Raw genomic sequence first — 18956 nt, forward strand, 5'->3', positions numbered from 1 at the left:
CCCAGTCCATTCCTGCTTTCCAATCCTTTTTTATCCCTTCCCCCTTAAAAGTAGACAGCGCATTTCATGGGCGGTGGTTATCGCTTAACTAATGGGCTCAGTTGCCCGCTATAACTTCAAAACAAATAATAACTTGCTCTTATAAAGAGTCTACGTAAAGAAAGATTATTTAAACCTGGCAAACCTAATCAAGATATAAAATAAAATCATGAAATTATTATATTGCAACCGATACTTGATAAGTGCACAAAGTTTAAATTAAATTATAAGTGATTCTAAAGTAGTCGGTAGCAAATAACCCAAATTACTCACTTTATCAAACCTCTTGCAATATATTTTACAAGATGTCGTCTGCTGGGCGTCGCCGTTCGAATTTATATTGTTCTGAGAGCCCTCGTTATTTTTTCTTTCTTTCTTATTTCCTGTGAATATTGACAATCTTTTATACAATATGTGTTGAACATTACTTAAACACTTAATTAAATCTTTTTGTAAATCTTATGATATTATGTCGTGGAAAACTTTATTTTATAATAAAATCCTACTTCCTACTGATACTATAAATGCAAAAGTTTGGAAGGATGTGTGTGTGTTTGTTGCTTTTTCAAGCAAAAACTACTTAACCGATTGCAATGAAATTTGACACGTAGACAGCTGGACAACTGGAATAACATATAGGCAACTTTTTATCCCAATATTCCTACGGGATACGGACTTACGCGGGTGAAACCGCGGGGCACAGTTATTAAAATACATATAAAACAAATAAGTGCATGTGAAAAAAACTTGCAATCGGTTCTACTATTTGTACAGATAGATAATATTTCAAAATCGACTTTAATGAAGTTATTTTTTACTTGCGGTTTAAAAAAAAAACCTATATTATGCCATTATAAACAAACGTCTATATTTACCTAGTTTCCTAAAAATTTCTGTTTGTGATATTATTAATAAAAGCTACATGCAGTGTTTTGTTTAGGTACATACCCTGGTCATCCTGGTCTTGATCCCTCTGCCCCTGGTCGTTCTCCAGGTCGAGCTCCTCAGCGACGGTGATCCAGTTGAGGTAGCCCTTCAGGTCCTCTTCAAACTGCTGCCGCTCACGTGACTTCTGGAAGTCACCCCGGTTCTTGGCTTTCTCTCTCTCTTTGGAGAACTCTCTGGAAGGTTAAGATACATAATATAGCAGAGATTGTTCTATAGAAAGAATTTTATTGGTTTGTTTTATTGTTTCTCGAGAAAATCTAAACTAAGAATAGGACAGTTATTCAAAAATAAGAAACTCACCCAGACAACACACCAAGAATAAGGTTCATCACGAAAAAGTTTCCAAAAATGACCAGAGTCACGAAATATATCCAGACCCAGGTATTCCCTTTTACGTCTGCTATCTGAAATTCATTTATATTAGCTGTACATACATATATACTTCAGAAATTTTCAACACCAAGATGGTTGGATGAGATGTTTATAATAAATCTCGGGGCTTTTTTTAAATCTGCAGCAACAGAAAATGTCAAAACTCTTTTCTCAAATAGTATACTATACAATTAAATATACATTACTAGCTGCGCCCCGCGGTTTCACCTGCGTAAGTCAATATAAAAACAACGATATATAATATTATTGATATATGCAACATTCTACAAAATGGTTAACAAGAAGACAGATATTCAATTCTTAAAAACAGTTTGACTGATGTCTATGACTTTTTTCGTGCATTCGATAGGTCTAACTCCAGAAAATAGGTATATCTACATATTGTCTGGTTTCTGGACTAAGAATACTCACAGCATACATAATATCCGTCCATCCTTCTAGCGTGATGCATTGGAACACGGTCAACATGGAGTATCCGATATTATCAAAATTGGTGATACCAAAGTTGATCCCCTCCCAATAGCCCTTGCAAACCTCCCCCTCGTTGCAATGGTTCCCCACTTCCGCGTCACGGGAGCAGGGGGTGGGATCGTCTACCATTTTACCTGGAATACACGTCCACAGATAATTAGGTACAAATTCTGTCTTGCACACGTTAGCAAACAGAGTGTAAGGTGTTTATTTTTATCACAGCCAAGAATACTGCGATTCCCTGATTCCAATGGACAGACTGAAACCAGTGATTACGTAGATAAAAAGTCAAATATAAGTAACTTCCATACCAGCTTTAAAAACATTTCGGATATTAACAATTCTTTTAGACTAGATACTATCCCTTGTATTAAAGAGAATTGATAGGTTTTTTTCTTATTAATCAAATGTAAAATTTTGAGTTAATGGATCAAGTAGCACTTCTTACTTAAAAATTGGCCTAAATTCAGTGACCAATTAACACTATATAATATGTACTAAAATCAATCCGTCTATCAGCTGTTCTGCTTTTTATTATATCTCATACAATGTCATAACAAACGCATTTTCTTTCTTCAAATGCTAACACATCTACACATAAATCTAACGTTAGTAAATAATTTAGGTTTGCCCACAATCAATCACGCCCACGTTTCCTTTTGCTATCTTCTAAATACGCATGATTATTGCAAGCAGTTTGCTCGAAAGATTCGCGTTTTTAGATCTTTAGCAAATAAGCATCATGATGGTGAAAGCTGGTTTCCATCATCTACCATAAAATCACACATTAGGAACAATTAAGAAAAATGCTGATCACGTGGAAAATATTTTATGGACTATTTCCACTGCGATTTTTAAGCCAAACATTTTCATCTTAGGTAAAATGAAACAGCCATTGAACAAAAAATTAGTGAAAAAAAAAAGCAAATTTGTTAATTTTTTGTAATTTTATAACGTGGAGTCCAAATCCAGTCTACGCTTCAGAGTTCAATAACGAACTATACATACTTAATAATAACCCATATCACATACATATGTTAAATTTTCTTTCGTTTTTCCTTCATACCTGTCTGATTATCAAAACAGGTATCATGGAGAGCACCAGCAAAGAGTTCCAGACCGATGATAGCGTAGATGATGATCACGAAAAGCACTAGGAACGCTATGTGGAACAAGGGCACCATCGCTTTCAGGATCGAGTTGAGTACTATTTGGAGACCTGGAAAATTTTAGGAAAGAAGAAATTTACTTATGGTTACCGAATGGGAGACATAGTACCGTGTAAGCTGTTAAACAGAATGTTTTTCAGATATTCTTATATCTATACTAGCTGTTCGCCCCGGCTTCGCTCGCGTAGTACATATAGCCTATGTTACAGTGAAGTTGCAGCTTTATAATGGTGAGAGAATTTTTTAAATCAGTTTGGTAGTTTTTGCGTGAAAACGTTTCCAATGTAGAAACATTCAAAAGGTTCCCTACGTGTAGATTACACGAAAAACGATAAAAAAATTTATTCAAATTATTTTATTCATAAATGCTGTTTAATTCCTAGCTTTTTTTAAATAGCATTTTAAAGTAGGCAGCTTGAAAGTAACTTTATTAAACTGTAAGAGAGGATATACTCTAATGTTAAATTAAATTCTAAAGGTACCCTAGGGTTCTGCATAGCTTCTGCTTAGTTTCTGACTTGCCTAAACGAATGTAAATTAAATCCAGTAAAAATCTTTAAATGATGTATTTAGAAACTTAGATATCTACTTACTTGGCACTCCAGATACTAGACGTAACGGCCGCAGCACTCTGAACGCCCTCAGAGCTTTCACATCGAACAGATCCTTTGAAATATATTGCAATATCTGACTCGCTATTCTGTAAAAGCAATTTCATTTTCTTGAACACTTGCTTTTGTACATTTTCCTCGTATTAACAGACAATACCTGGATGGTATTTTTTTTTTATTCGCCAAAAAATAGTATTATTATTCGCCAATAGATGTCAGGAAGAGTCATAATAAATTGGGACTACTCAAACGCCTCCTATTTATTAAAAAAGTAAGTTTAAGTCGATAAAACACGAATAAAACACGAATATGACATTTTCTAAAAAAGATTCCTAGCTAGATCGATTTATCGCCCCCGAAACCCATTATATACTAAATTTCATAAAAATCGTTGCAGCCGATTCCGAGATTCCAAGATTCCGAGATTCCTCCCTTTTTCATAGAAAATATTTTGTGCGCAATTCGTTGGAGCAAATTCAAGTTTTCAAATGCCCAGTTAGTGATTATTTACCGATAATACTTGATGCCACAAATAAAATGCTTTTACAAATTTAACGCACATTAAATTCACACCTACAATATTAGCCAAGATCCTACATACTATTGGTAATAAGTGCTTAATAAATAGTTGAATTAACTGTTTCTACTTCCACCAAATCAATATGTCGGATACACACTAAAAATTAATCAAAACATCGAGGTATTTGACTGCGACAGTGCCATCTATCGGATACATACACCAACAACCGAACAAAGTGCCGAGATATTGGAGCGCCAGCGCCATCAATAGCGTTATACAGAGTCTAGGAGGGGCGTAAGCCGAGTGGGACAGTCAGAAATTGTCCAGCCGTCTCTGCGATAGCAAGTCTCCTGGGAACTGTACCGCGTTCCAATTTCAAGTGTAAAATTAAGTAAACGGTTAAAGTGATTTTGTCATTTCATTTAATTTGAATTACAACCGACTTTCAATTTGAAGTAACTTTTATTTCCCTTGCTCGTATCCACTGCCTACACGCTTGGAAGCATGGCCGAAGACAATCCTGACCACCTGCTGTCGATAAATATAATAAGCATTTTATCTAAGAATATCTTTGGATTAGCACAACACACATGTCGATCTTTGGGAGTTAAAATGTATAAATCACTAAGAATTTACCATTATGGTAAGAGTGATTTTGGGCTATTTATTGCATTAATTTAACGAATTGAAAAAAATATTACTATTATACTAAAACTAGGCACTCTTCCTGGCTTCCCTCCTCCGGGTTGGCCCGAGGCAAACCATAAATTAATATAGCATATGAAACTCATAAATAACATAGCTTTCGTTTGGTAAAATTATTATTATCGGTTCAGTGGTTCTGAATTTTACAATACTATCGGAAATTTATATATCGGAATTTAAATTTACTAAATAGATTTTAAATGAGAAATTTTATAGTAAATTTGCTCACGAGGCGGGATTCGAACCTTCGTCATTCTGCGAAATCGAAAGAGCAATAGAAATTCGTCTGCTAAGACGGGATCACTGGAGGTTATGGGGCGTTGCAACAGTTTGGCAAAAAGACGTGGGTTTGAATCCCGCCGAGTGTTTAACACATTATGTAATAACACACTTTTTGAAGATGGATAAAGATACTCACCCAATAGTGACGATGGTAAAGTCGAGACTGTTCCATGCATTCCTAAGGTATGCGCCAGGATGAAATAAGAAGCCATATGCTATAATTTTCATCACACATTCTCCGGTGAAGATTGCCATGAATATCCATTCCACTTTTTCCTAAAAACATCAACTCATGTACAAAATATGTTTTATCTATAGACCAAAAGAAAAATATTTAATTTACTTTATATTCCTTTGTTTGTATTATTCAGCTTCCACAATACAGGAAGCTTCTTTATTATCAAATAAGATTTCCTTCTCGAAGAGTATGAAACGACATGGATTTATGGGACATTGATAGTTTTCCCGGAAAATAATTAACATAATTTATGTATTGGGAAAGACGCTGCGATACTATCTAAATATGTAAAAGACATGAATTTAGAGCTAGTCTAAAAGTCCTCATCTTTGTTGTATCTTTGTTTTCTCATAAATGTATGCTACATTTAAATATCATAATATCAGAAAAACAATAAAACTTATAGCACCACAGTGAAGAAAATATACCAAAATTAATGTAATATAAGACATTACTTTTTTTTTTTTTATAGTGGGGAAATCTTACATAGATACCCACGGCCCCCGGGGGAAAAGGAGCCGTGGATTATGTCGGATTCTTACCGACTAAAACCCCACTGTGTTCCGACGAGCCGCTTTCATGAAGGGGTAACGGGAGCTTGTTAATATACGTCCGCGACCCCTTCGGCGGCAGCCCGTTCCCGGGCCATGCTTAGGAATTAGAGCGGCAAGGTGAAATCATGTACTTACTAAAATCTGATTAGTATTATTCGTATCTCCGGAAGGGTAGGGCGTGAATACAGCAAGCGCGATGCAATTTGCAAATATCGTTGTCAAAATCATATATTCGAAGGGTCTGGAAGGTACTTTAGGAAAATTATTGACCGTTTATGAATTAGACAATTCAGATGCTCGCTTCATACTGAAAACTCATGTATATTTTAAGATACCTTCTTTTTGTTTTATATTGTTTTTGTATTGATGTATAATATTTTTTTTTTTTTTTTTATTAATTAAGGTAAAGTAATAAAAAATGTTATAAGTGAATGAACTTAATAGGAACAACGTCTTTGTTTTAGTATGTGTTAATAAGATACTAATAAAACTCTTTTCATAAAAAGGATACTTCCACTCCACGATATCATAGCAGAGTTTTCTAAGTGGGTTCTTCAAGCCCAAACACAGGAGGCTCCTCTTGGGTTTCTCAGGCTGCGGTTTCCCCCTAGCTCGCGCCTGTTTCTTTGGTTGTACCACCACCGGCTGGCCGGTGTCGTCACCCTCTGGGGTGGTGGGTTGTGCTTGGTCCGCCATTACCACCTGTAATGATGAACCGATTATAATCAGGTTTAAGATCAACTAACCATGAGAGATCAAATCCCACTCATGATTTTTTCCTGCTATTTAAATTCTTGAAATATGAATAAATGTTATTAAAATAAATGAAGTGTCGGTCAAGACAAACAGACAGACAGACGGAGAGCAAAGCTAAACTTAAAAATATAAAAATAAACAAAACTTCGTAAGATTTGTCCTCAAGCACATATTATTTGTTATTCGCTAAATGAAAATGTAACATTAATGACTAGTCTATTTTTAAAAAAGATGTAAGCGTTTTAAATTATGGCAAAGGGTAATAATTTTTCCCGTCAGCGATAGGCGTGGAGCGCACTGGGAGTATGTCACTAACTCACGCAGATCGAGGTCATAAAGACAAGATATTTACACTATAATGTCAATAGCTTTCGAATGACGCATCATCTTATAAACTATCCAAAAAATCGCATAAAATATTTCCAAAAGCAACGCTTCCTATCATGACGTGTAATGACGTCACGAAGTTTACGATTTTCGTCTCTCGTAAATCTATTACAAAGTAATGCACGAACAAACAGCTTTTATTTTTATTTTATTAACTCGCCGGCTGATATTTGGAATGTAGAAGTGCTTTTAGATTGAATCTTGCAATAGAATTTTGAATGAATCTGTTGTTTGATTTGCATTCCTAGACGCATCATATTCGTTTGTCTTTATATTTTCATTTGTAATTATATGCAATAGGAGAAAACAATTTTATTATCTAAGTGAAGTTTACTACGTGAAATTAATTCCCAAGTAATTAACAGCTCAAACATACATATACGAGTATAGAGCGTACTCATAAATAATAATTATATTAAAATACACTGTTATCAATTCATTTTGATGAATTTGCGCGCAAATTAAACATTAAAGTAGTGATTTGCTACGTAGGCCCATTTTATGATTACCCTTCATCATAATTTACGGTGAAATTTCAGTCATTGATATTTACACTAATGCGTAATAAATGCATTAACACTGGGCAGATTTATATTTCAGTTAATGCAACTCGAAATGCTAGCTGCCAATGATTCAGTAACGGGTTTTCAGAGAAGTGTCCAAGCTTTGAGCTGATATATGAAATTTTAATTTTCGCAACAATAATGGACTTTACTGTAATGTGCATTCGATTTAATTTCGAATCTACGATGATGGTGTCATCTTCATGTATGAATTTATTTATTTAGAGGAACGTTGGCTCCTAAGATACATAGTGTTTTTAGTTTTTCGAGTTTAAGAGACAGTGTACATAGTTATGTAATGCCCCAGATAACATAACTATTTTTTAATTTTTAATATAATTTACTTTAAGATTTCAGTAGAATCAATCAGAGATACAGCAGCGTTTCAATCATAATAAATTGTCCATAAACACGTAAAGTGTCCATTAAACAAATGTCCATTTTACGAGTTGCTTGGACATCATTATTATTTACGACATCATCAATACCCTCTTATTTTATACCTAGTTGGTTTTACTTGAGCGAATCTTTGAGTACACGTAACATGGTGTAATGAGGTCTGAAGTCATATTACATGTACATTAGTACTACAGATATATCTATACATATATTTTATAACATGGGGCAACTGAGAAAGAAGAAAGAAAGATATAATATGATAATATGTATGTATTTGACATAATAATTTATATGAACATACTTAAACTATATATATACATTATACAAAGTTACAGATGAGTTCGTTACAGACGCAAAGAAAGCTGCTGAGTTAGAGTCGATAATTTGATCAATGTGTTTCTAGTCATGTGTGATGATTCCGAGTCGAGGAAAGTTTATTATATAGATAGATAGATGCAGCTGAGCTGCTTCACCTGATGGAGTAAAGGGGCCGCTGTAAATGCGTTGCCCTCTTTTAAGTGGTTGAGGATAAGGTATCACGCTCACCGTACGAAACTCAGTAGCATGCTGCTATATCACGCCGATGTTCTGTAACTTCCCTGGTGCGAGTTGGCTCCCACACAAAAAGTAGGAGGCTCTCGTTTTAACCTCTTTTATTTTGTTTAAAAATTAATATATTTTGTGTTGTTACAATTAGTTAATAACAACAAATAACCAATTTCAACATTGATTAATAATACATCGCCATGTCGACTTACGATCAGTTTTTGTAATTTCCTTTTTTAGTATTTGAATTTTTAGAGACCGCATCATTTCACCTACGAATTCACCCCATTTATGTAAAACCAATACAAAGATTTTATCTAATTCTCACAAATAATATCAGACGTTACAAATATTTTACCATAATTTTATTTAGTAGAAAGCTTTTGTGTGTAGGCTTCACGCTGAGATAGCATCGACTCGGCAGGATATAAATTGCCTTAAGATTACCCAAGTATAGAGAATAAAAGCAAATCAGTTCATATTATATATTTGTGTATGTATTGCGAATAAAATGAAGGGTCAATGACTTACTTTCTTACGGTTATCATCTTCTAAAAGATGTTGGATTATAAGCTAACACGCAAGATTACAAATGGTCGAAAAATTATCCGTGGAATTTGCTTGCAATTTAACGCATAATTTTTCGTTTTGCGAGATTGTAATAAACGGTTTTTCGAGTTTAGTTTCATATAAAAGCAAATAAATTATTTAGTTTGCATTCAATTATATATGTAATTGTTACGGTGGTGATTGTATCTGGTTATCCTAGAAAACCTATGATTGGAAGAGAGGAGAGAAAATACTTAAAATTTAAATATAATCAAAATGTACTCTCTCTGTCTATATGTTGTTATTTAAGATTCCCTTAATCTTTCTTAGCAGATCTTCTGGAGGTTCTAATGAAGCATCAACTACTGACAAGGGCCCGTAATTTAATCCAGGTGCTGACACTAGTGTTTTCACGCTTCCTTGTGCATCATATTTTCTGTCCAACAGCTGATCTTGGCTGGTTTCCATCAAAACTGTGTGACTTAATTTTGGTTAGAGAGACTTTTATTATTTCATAATGTTTTCGTAGCATATCTTTAACGTATTAACTACTAGCGGTCCACCCTGGCTACACCCGTGGTACGTTTTTCTCTCGTTAAAAACCATCCTTGTGCCATAACAAAGACAGCAAAAAAATTGGCCGAATTGGTCGAGCCATTCTTGAGTTTTACGGTCAGCAACACATTTAAGGATTCATTTTTACAACATAGATAATTTATGTTCAAACGAAACATTGTTTTAATTCGTTATTTAACTCTGTAACACATTATTTGTATATTTTAATAATAAATAAGTGTCGCAATAATCGCTTCGTGAGAAAGGCCCCCGATGCGTTAACTTGCTCGTCCTATTTCTTTATGAAGATATTTTTATGTCCGAAGCCAATACAAAGAAGAGCATTTATATGCGTGATAACATCGACCAGTATAATTAATAGCAATTACTGTTACGATATCGTGCCTACAAGTTACAACGTCGTTTTTCTAAATAGAGCGATAGTCTATGAAAAATTTGTGGTGTAGGTTTAGGAGTATGCCAGTAACATTTAACTCGATACCAGGGTACTCTGCCAAGATTATTATTTTGTCCGAGTAATTTAAATGTTGAATTATTATATTAATTTAGTAAATACGTTTAGCATTTGACAGTTTTGACCCTTCCCACGCATAAGGGCGTATCGACATTTAGTTATATTAGTAGGGGAGCCCGAGATGCTAAATGTGTATTTACTCGAGCGTTTCAGAAACCTATTGGAATTCGCAGATTATGCGATAGCAAGAAAAAAAGTCCTATAGTGTTTTCAATTTCAGCGGTGGAAAAAGGTTTTTGATTTTTTTTTTAATTATAAAAGAAAAACAGGGCTGTGGAAATACTCAAGCACGTTAGATTTTGATATTTTGAATGCTCTGGCATATCACTGAAATAAAATATAACTTATACTTACGATATATGTGGTAATTTCGTGGCTACTAATAAAAGGTAAAATATAAAAAAAATATGACTCGAGCGCGTCAGATAAAGATATTACGGGTTATTTACAATACAAAAAATCCAAATTTCGCTAATCTGACAATTTGAGCGTAACCTTAGAGAATTATCGATATTTTTTTATTTCCTGCGGCTCCTGTAGGCGCACCCACCAATATCAACTGCTCATACTTTCTGGAGGTACTTATTAATAGGTAAGGTACCTTCCCTTATAATAATCTGACGCGCTCGAGTATATCCCAAAAACCCCTCTTGGGCTCCCCTACTATATGTTTTCAATACGAAAATATAAAATAAAAACTAAAAACTTCCGAACTAAAAGTGTGGCTTTGAATTTAAAGAACCTATAGGTTTGATTTAGGCCTGAACCCTCATAGGAGGCCCCAGTCCCTGCAGTGGGAATATATATGGGCTGAGTAGATGAAGATATGATTAGTTATGGATTATTTTATAAATAAAAAAATATAATTTGTCAGATAAAATTACATACCTTCATGTGTTGGGATGTCAATATTAAGATACGACAAGTTTTATAATGCTACCACTATTTTGGATAATATTTCGAATACTTTTATATGTAAGTGGGCAACTGAGCTGATGGTTGATGAGATGAGAGATGAGATGAGATGATTCGTCTGATGGTGAGTGATTGTCATCGCCCATGAGCATCTGAAGGGAGCGTTCAAGAAATACATTGATTTATTCAATTTATCTCCATCTACACCACTGCTCGTAACGGTGAAGAAAATCGTGAGAAAACCAATATATATGAGAATCAAAAGTTCGTCATGTGAGGTCTGCACTTGGCCAGCGTGGTGGATTATGGCCTGAACTCACACAGGAGGTATGTGTCCCTGTAGTGGGAACATATCCCACATGGCTAATGATGATGATGCAAGGGATAATATTATAACATACAAAGCATCCTTTTCCCCACCCTTCGCAGTCCATTCCTTCTTTCCAGTCGTCAACCGTTTCTTTTTCCCTTTCCCCTTAAAAGCGAACAGCGCATACGCAGAGGCATTGCCTCTGTGAATATTCATGGGCGGTGGTGATCACTTGCCATCAGGCGAACCACCAGCTCAGTTCCCGATTATGGCATAAAAAGGCTTATATGTTACGGTCGGGGTATGAATTGAATGCCTATGACCATACGCAATGGCTCAGTAACATAATTGTGAGCTTCATTTGTATTAATAACACTAGTTTAGATGTTTGTCCGTCAATCACGCAGAAACTACTGAATGGATTTTGATGAAATTTGGTATATAGACGGGGCAACTGACTTGAATGATAGGATACTTTTTATCCCGATTAAATATTCCCTTCGGATAAAATAGGAATCTTGATATCTGGGCGGAGCCGGGACGAGCGTCTTATATAACACTAGCTGCGCCCCGCGGTTTCACCCGTGTAAGTTCGTATCCCATAGGAATATCGGGATAAAAAGTTGCTTACATGTTATTCCAGTTGTCCAGCTGTCTACCTACCAAATTTCGTTGCAATCGATTCAGCAGTTTTTGCGTGAAAGAGCAACAAACACACACGCATCCTTACAAACTTTCGCATTTATAATATTAGTAGGATTAAATTCACATTAAGTTCCACTGCTTTGAACTGCTTGAACCTTGACACATTCAACACAGTCAACGCTTGTAAACTTGATGACATCTTGAGTGTGGCAAGATGACGCCTTTGACATCATGTACTTGACGTCTTGGTTCGCTTATGAATTTGCAAGTTTTGAAGCATTGAATGGATGTCAAACTTAGTCTTGGATTTTGCATTGAATGGATGTTAAACATAGTTCTACATTATGGGTTTTGTATTTTAAATTATACGAATGTATATCAATGTTATGAAGAAATACGTGGATTTAGAAAACCGGTGAAACAAATAATTTTTTTTATTCATTCTTTTTACAATACAGTTCAGACAACACACATAAATGAAGATGAAAGATAACAGGAAATGAATATATCCAGTTTCATCACTCATAATCGATCTCTGCCAGGCAACCTTTGCTTTTTTTGTATGCCGACACCGATGCGTATTCATGATCATCAGCCCATATATATTCCCACTGCTGGGACTTATTTCCTGCACGCTCACCTGGTCTCGAACCCCGACTTATCGATTCTGAAGTCCGAGATTCTCAACACTGAGCTACCACTGCTACTATTATACGTATTAATGTCTATAAATACATGGTTTATTACAACAGATTAAAGTCTTCGATTCATTAAACCATACCCAATTAACCATTACACATATTAATTAATCTAATTCATTTCCGATATTAATATATCAGTGTCGTTGCAACAGAAAGCTCCGTCCGTCCCGCTCATTGTATATGTGTAAGACAAAGACAGACATATCAAACTTGACTCCAAACGTACGCAAATATGCTCTTGACTGCGAAAAGATATGTTAATCTTTTAACCGAATGTCAGACTATCTTCGATGTTTTTTTTTTTTTTATGTTACAGTCGGCAATGGAGCTGGTGGGACGCTTGATGGCAAGCGCTACCACCGCCCATGAACGTTTGGAGAGGCATAAGGTCCATTGCAGACCTTACGCCTCTACAAATGGATTGCCGACTTTTTGGGAAGGGATTAAGAAAGGATTGGCGATAGGAATAAAGGAAAGGACTGGGAAGGGTCAGGAAAAGGATATGGGCCTCCGGCTCCCCCACTCACCGAACGAAACACAGCAGAATGCTATTTCACGCCGGTCTTCTGTGGGGGTGTGGTACTTCCCTGGTGCGAGCTGGCCCAATTCGTGCCGAAGCGTGCTCGACTACCACATACAGAATGTCATCCATTATTACAAAACTGAAGAGTTTATTTGTTTGTTTGTTTGAACTCACTAATCTCAGGAACTACTGGTCCGATTTTAAAAATACTTTCAGTGTTAGATAGTCAATTTATTGAGGAAGGCCACGAATAGTTATAATATAATATTCAATATATTGAATCACGTATATTCAATGCATTAAAGTCTATTGTAAAATCTGGAGAGCGTATGCGTAACTTTGTTTAGCTTTTTTTTGAATGATGACTCATCGATAATAATATAAGACTATAAAACCTTTTATCGGTATGCAATGTTTGTTAGATTTTTATGTGGATCATATTGGCTCATATTTAAAAATATTCCACTATGTAATAATAAAACAGTATAGAATTTACAGACGTTTTAACGGATTTTAAACGTGACTTATTTCATATTATTATTTGACCCGACGTTTCGAACACGAATCGGAGGCCGGTTTCCATTCCTCACCCGCCCCAGTCCATTCCTTCTTTCCAGTCGTTAATCCATTCCTTTTCCCTTACCCCAAAAAAGCGGGCAACGCATTCGCAGAGGCCCTACCTTTGCGAATGTTCATGGGCGGTGGTGATCGCTTACCATCAGGCGAACCACCAGCTCAGTTGCCCGCTATGACATAAGACATAAAAAAAGACACTTAACAGTTGTTTTTAATATCCAAATGTATAATACTCTCGTAGAATCAAACATAAGAAAATAATATAATACTAGTGTGTTGAGCAATTTACAATTTTGTAAAATCATGTGGCTATTTATTTGTTTATAAATCTAGATTTACATGCTAACACGGCCAACTGAGTTGGTGGTTCGCCTGATGGTAAGCGATCACCACCGCCCATGAACATTTATATAGGTAGGACGCTTACAAATGCGTTGCAGCTTTTGCAAGCTGGCCCCATTCGGACCAAAGCGTGCTCGACTCTCACATTAAAAACGATAGGATTAATCAGCATTTTTAATTTTGTGTGAAAAAATTACTCGGAAAATATTGTGAACAAACTCTGACAATACAAAGATTTTTCCTTTGTCAAAATAGACCTGCCAATAAGCTAAATTAAGATAAACCGCTATAGTATAATCCTACTAGTCCTACTAATATTATAAATGCGAAAGTTTGTAAGGATGTGTGTGTGTGTTTGTTGCCCTTTCACGCAAAAACTACTGCACCGATTGCAATGAAATTTGGTACGTAGACAGCTGGACAACTGGAATAACATATAGGCAACTTTTTCCCGTTATTCCTTCGGGATACGGACTTACGCGGGTGAAACCGCGGGGCGCAGCTAGTTTTTATATATTTTGTTCCATAAAAATATTAGATATCGCTTGTCTTCGATTGCGAAGTACAAGCTAAGGATAGGTTAGATGGCTTAGAAGATAGTAGTACCACAGATAACATAATACTATACGTAGTACTATCTCTAATAGAACATTGACGACGGCCGATAGACAAGAAAACATCACTCATCAGTAAGAAGCCTATTGAGATAAGACGTTTTATCCCATTAGTTATACCATTACATTAAATAAAGATCTCTGAAACAAGCTCAATAAAAATCAGAATCAAACACAGAGTGCATGAAACGATTACCTCTGCTACGAGTGGCGCTTAAAAGATATCTTAGTTGGATAGCTATTTTCATCAGAATGCTAACACTATTTATAATCTGGAGTCTGTTAACCGCTGGTAAATCCAATTATTGAAAAACACGCTTCGTTTATTCTATTTATACAGACGAGAGAGGAACAAGGAAGGAATAAGTATTGATTGTATAAACAAGTAATGGAAGTGTCTATTATTCCAGTTTATAATATAAAGATTAAAATAAGTAGTATCTTCATGTGTTTTACGCGAGTATATAGATTTAGAAATTAAAGACTTTTTAACGCATTTTAAACCTTCAAGACATCTTAGTCTCGCGGTGACCACGCTCGCTGTGTTCGAAACGACGGGTGCATAATATAATAATAGAATAAATCGCATTTAAAATCCGTTAAAAAGTCTTTAATTTCAAAATAAAAAACACGGTTTGGGTGTAAATTGATTATCAATTTGTCATTATAAAATTTAACATGGAGTTAGGAAAATATTAAACTCTGTTGTAAACACGCTTTTATTAGCTTCAGTTTGTTTGTATGTTAACGAACCTCTAGACTCGATTTTTACAAACTTCAATCGGACAGATTTAATTAAAACTTTATACGCTTCTCAACAATCGGCAACAATAAAATAAGCGTGTGTTACATGGGTTTATTTTATCCTGGTCAGGATAATCAAATGAACTCATTAGTTAGCACTAGCTGTGACCCGCGGTTGAAACCGCGTAAGTCCGTAACCCGTAGGAATATCGGTATAAAAAGTGCCTATGTGTTATTTCAGTTGTCCAGCTATCTACGAAGCAACATAGTATTATTATTCACCAATAGATATCAGGAAAAAAAAAACACGAATAAAACACGAATATGACATTTTCTAAAACAAAATCCTAGCTAGATCGATTTATCGCCGCCGAAACCCCCTATATACTAAATTTCATGAAAATCGTTGGAGCCGATTCCGAGATTCCAATTATATATATATATATATATATACAAGAATTGCTCGTTTAAAGGTATAAGATTAAACAATTTCCATACGTATTATACTCTGTATAAGCAAGTAAGAGAATTTAGCTGTTTGTCCTTAGTGTATGATAAAACGTGTTTTATGGTTCTTTTGAACTATATTTATTATTTTTTTGATCATCATCATCATCATCAGCCCATATATGTTCCCACTGCTGGGACTCAGGCCTCCTATGAGGGTTCAGGCCATAATCCACCACGCTGGCCAAGTGCGGGTTGGCAGATGTCACATGCCGTCGAACTTTTAATTCTTGGACATGCCGGTTTCCTCACGTGTTTTCCTTCACCGTTGAAGCAGTGGTGATGTTATCTACATGCGCAGATAAATTGAAAAATCAATTTATTTCCTGCGCGCTCGCCCGGTCTCGAACCCCGACTTATCGATTTTGAAGTCCGAGGTCCTCACCACTGAGCCAACACTGCTTTGCTTATTTTTTTGATAAGAACTAATAATTCATTTACAGTTTCGAATGCATGCAAAAGCTTTTCCATCAACCATCATAACTTTTTACACCAATTGAATCACCGTTACACATTTAAAAAACATCTAATCCTACTAATATTATAAATGCGAAAGTTTGTAAGGATGTGTGTGTGTTTGTTGCTCTTTCACGCAAAAACTACTGAACCGATTGCAATGAAATTTGATACGTAGATAGATGGATAACTGGAATAACATATAGGCATTTATCCCGATATTCCTACGGCATCCAGACTTACGCGGGTGAAACCGCGGGGCGCAGCTACTTTAACAATATTTCTGAAAAGCATTGGAACAAAGATACATCAGTATAAAGGAGTGCCAATTATCCATCTCCCAGCGCCCTAACAGACATAAAATCTATAAAAAACAAATAAATCAAACAGCGTACAGTCCTCAACCAAACATTTCAAATGGCCTGAAAAACTAAACAAACCGTCTGACATACTGATATGTTTAGACAATGTAATAAAACTTTAATAGACAAACGGTTATTTTTAGACCAGACATAATGTCGGATAGAAAATATCACGTGCAATTGCTTTGTCTCTTATAGAAGCCCTATATCTTCCACATATATTGACATTTGGTATTCAGTGTACATCATAATAATGTCAAAGAAGTCCCTGGGGTTCAATTGATGTCGCTAAAAGGGTAAGGGGGAACTTCAAAACTCAGTATACTTGTGCTGTTGAAGATTATAAGCGTGTTACGTATTTTTCATTACACTACTACTAGCGGTCCGCCTCGGCTTCGCTCGTGGTACATATATACAGCCTATAGCCTTCCTCAATATATGCGCTATCTAACACTGAAAAAAATTTTCAAATCAGATCAGTTCCTGAGATTAGTGCATTCAAACGAACAAACAAACTCCTTAGCTTTATAATATTAGTGTAGATATATCTTTGCTATTGGCAAAGTTCATCATAAAAATTCATAAAATAGGTAATTTTATTGAACGTATTATTTGTTTATTTTTTTGAGTGGGGAAATCTTACGCACATACCCGCGGCCCCCGGGCAAGGAGCCGTGGGTTATGTCGGATTCCTACCGACTAAAACCCCACTGTGTTCCGTCGAAACACAATAGTGAAGGAGTCTCTGGAGTTGGTTAGTATACCCCCAAAAGTAAACCTTCTTTCTCATTTATCTTCTACTAGCTGCGCCCCGCGGTTTCACCCGCGTAAGTCTGTATCCTGTAGGAATATCGGGATAAAAAGTAGCCTTTATGTTATTCCAGTTATCCAGCTGTATACGTACCAAATTTTATTACAATCGGTTCAGCAGTTTTTGTGTGAAAGAGCAACAAACACATACACATCCTTACAAACTTTCGTCTTTATAATCTTAGTAGGATTCTTACATTACGCTTAAACCAAAATATCAATTATCTAAAAGCAATTAATCAGTTTTATCTCACTTTTAATTTTACTACAACGATAGACTCTTGGCACAGTAGCTTACAATGTTTTGATTTATAAAAACATTGTTGCTAAAATGTATACAATTAATTATATAGACCAGATGGCCGAATGCCTGATTATACATTCCGAATCCTTTAATATATTACTAGCGGTGTCGCGCGGTTTCTTCCACGAATGATGCTAAAGCAAGTATTTCATATGTTATTCTGGTATAAGCTACATTACTGCTAAGTAGCCAAATAGAATAAATCTAAGTTGCATCCTGCGTCTGTATATATGTATACTTAAATCTTAAAAACTTCGCAACAGATTTTGATGCGGTTTATTTTAATAGAAGAGGATGGTTTATATTATGTAAAATAACATGTATTAAACTACTCCGAATTTAATGCATGCGAAGCCGCGGGTAAAAAGCTAGTATATTATAAACGCGATAGTTTGTTAGTATATATAATAGCTGTTTCGAAACAGATTATCCTAACAATACGTAATTTTTTTTTTTTTATGTCATAACGAGCATCTGAGCTGGTGGTTCGCCTGATGGTAAACGATCACCACCGCCCATGAACATTCGCAGAAGCTCAGACCTCTGAGAATGCGCTGCCCGCTTTAAAGGGATAAAGGATAAGGAAAGGATTGATGAATGGAAATAAGGTATAGACTGGGAAGGGCTAGGAGGAGGAAATAGGCCTCCGGCTCCCCCACTCACCGTACGAAACACAATAGCAAGCTATTCACGCCGGTTTTCTGTGGGGGTGTGGTACTTCCCCGGTGCGAGCTGGCCCAATTCGTGCCGAAGCATGCTCGACTCCCACAAAAAAATACTTATAGATTAAGATATATATATTTAGAACAGATATAGATTATAGTATGGATTACCAGACATGTATTCCAACGGGTACCACGCGAGTGACGCCACGGGCTACAGCTAGTAAGTAAATAAAACATAATGCTTCATCTACATTACAGATAA

The 18956-nt window shown here is 35.7% G+C and overlaps 1 protein-coding gene across 2 annotated transcripts in view; it reads right to left on the bottom strand.

The window, feature by feature from the left end:
* Positions 1-18956, bottom strand: part of LOC119837620 (muscle calcium channel subunit alpha-1-like) — a 45650-nt gene that overhangs the window by 24576 nt on the left and 2118 nt on the right. For both annotated transcript variants that reach the window (XR_005288159.1, XM_038363299.1), the window contains exons 2-10: positions 6442-6632; positions 6066-6171; positions 5275-5414; positions 3614-3720; positions 2918-3070; positions 1792-1985; positions 1288-1391; positions 988-1160; positions 313-422 (exon numbers count right to left, since the gene is read on the bottom strand). Coding sequence is in view for 1 of the 2 variants with exons in the window: in XM_038363299.1 (XP_038219227.1) it covers positions 313-422; positions 988-1160; positions 1288-1391; positions 1792-1985; positions 2918-3070; positions 3614-3720; positions 5275-5414; positions 6066-6171; positions 6442-6626 (1272 nt within the window). In the remaining variant the exon portion in view is untranslated. The remainder of the gene's footprint in view (positions 1-312; positions 423-987; positions 1161-1287; positions 1392-1791; positions 1986-2917; positions 3071-3613; positions 3721-5274; positions 5415-6065; positions 6172-6441; positions 6633-18956) is intronic.

Source organism: Zerene cesonia, chromosome 28 (genome assembly GCF_012273895.1).
Source record: "Zerene cesonia ecotype Mississippi chromosome 28, Zerene_cesonia_1.1, whole genome shotgun sequence".
Taxonomy (NCBI): Eukaryota; Metazoa; Arthropoda; class Insecta; order Lepidoptera; family Pieridae; genus Zerene; species Zerene cesonia.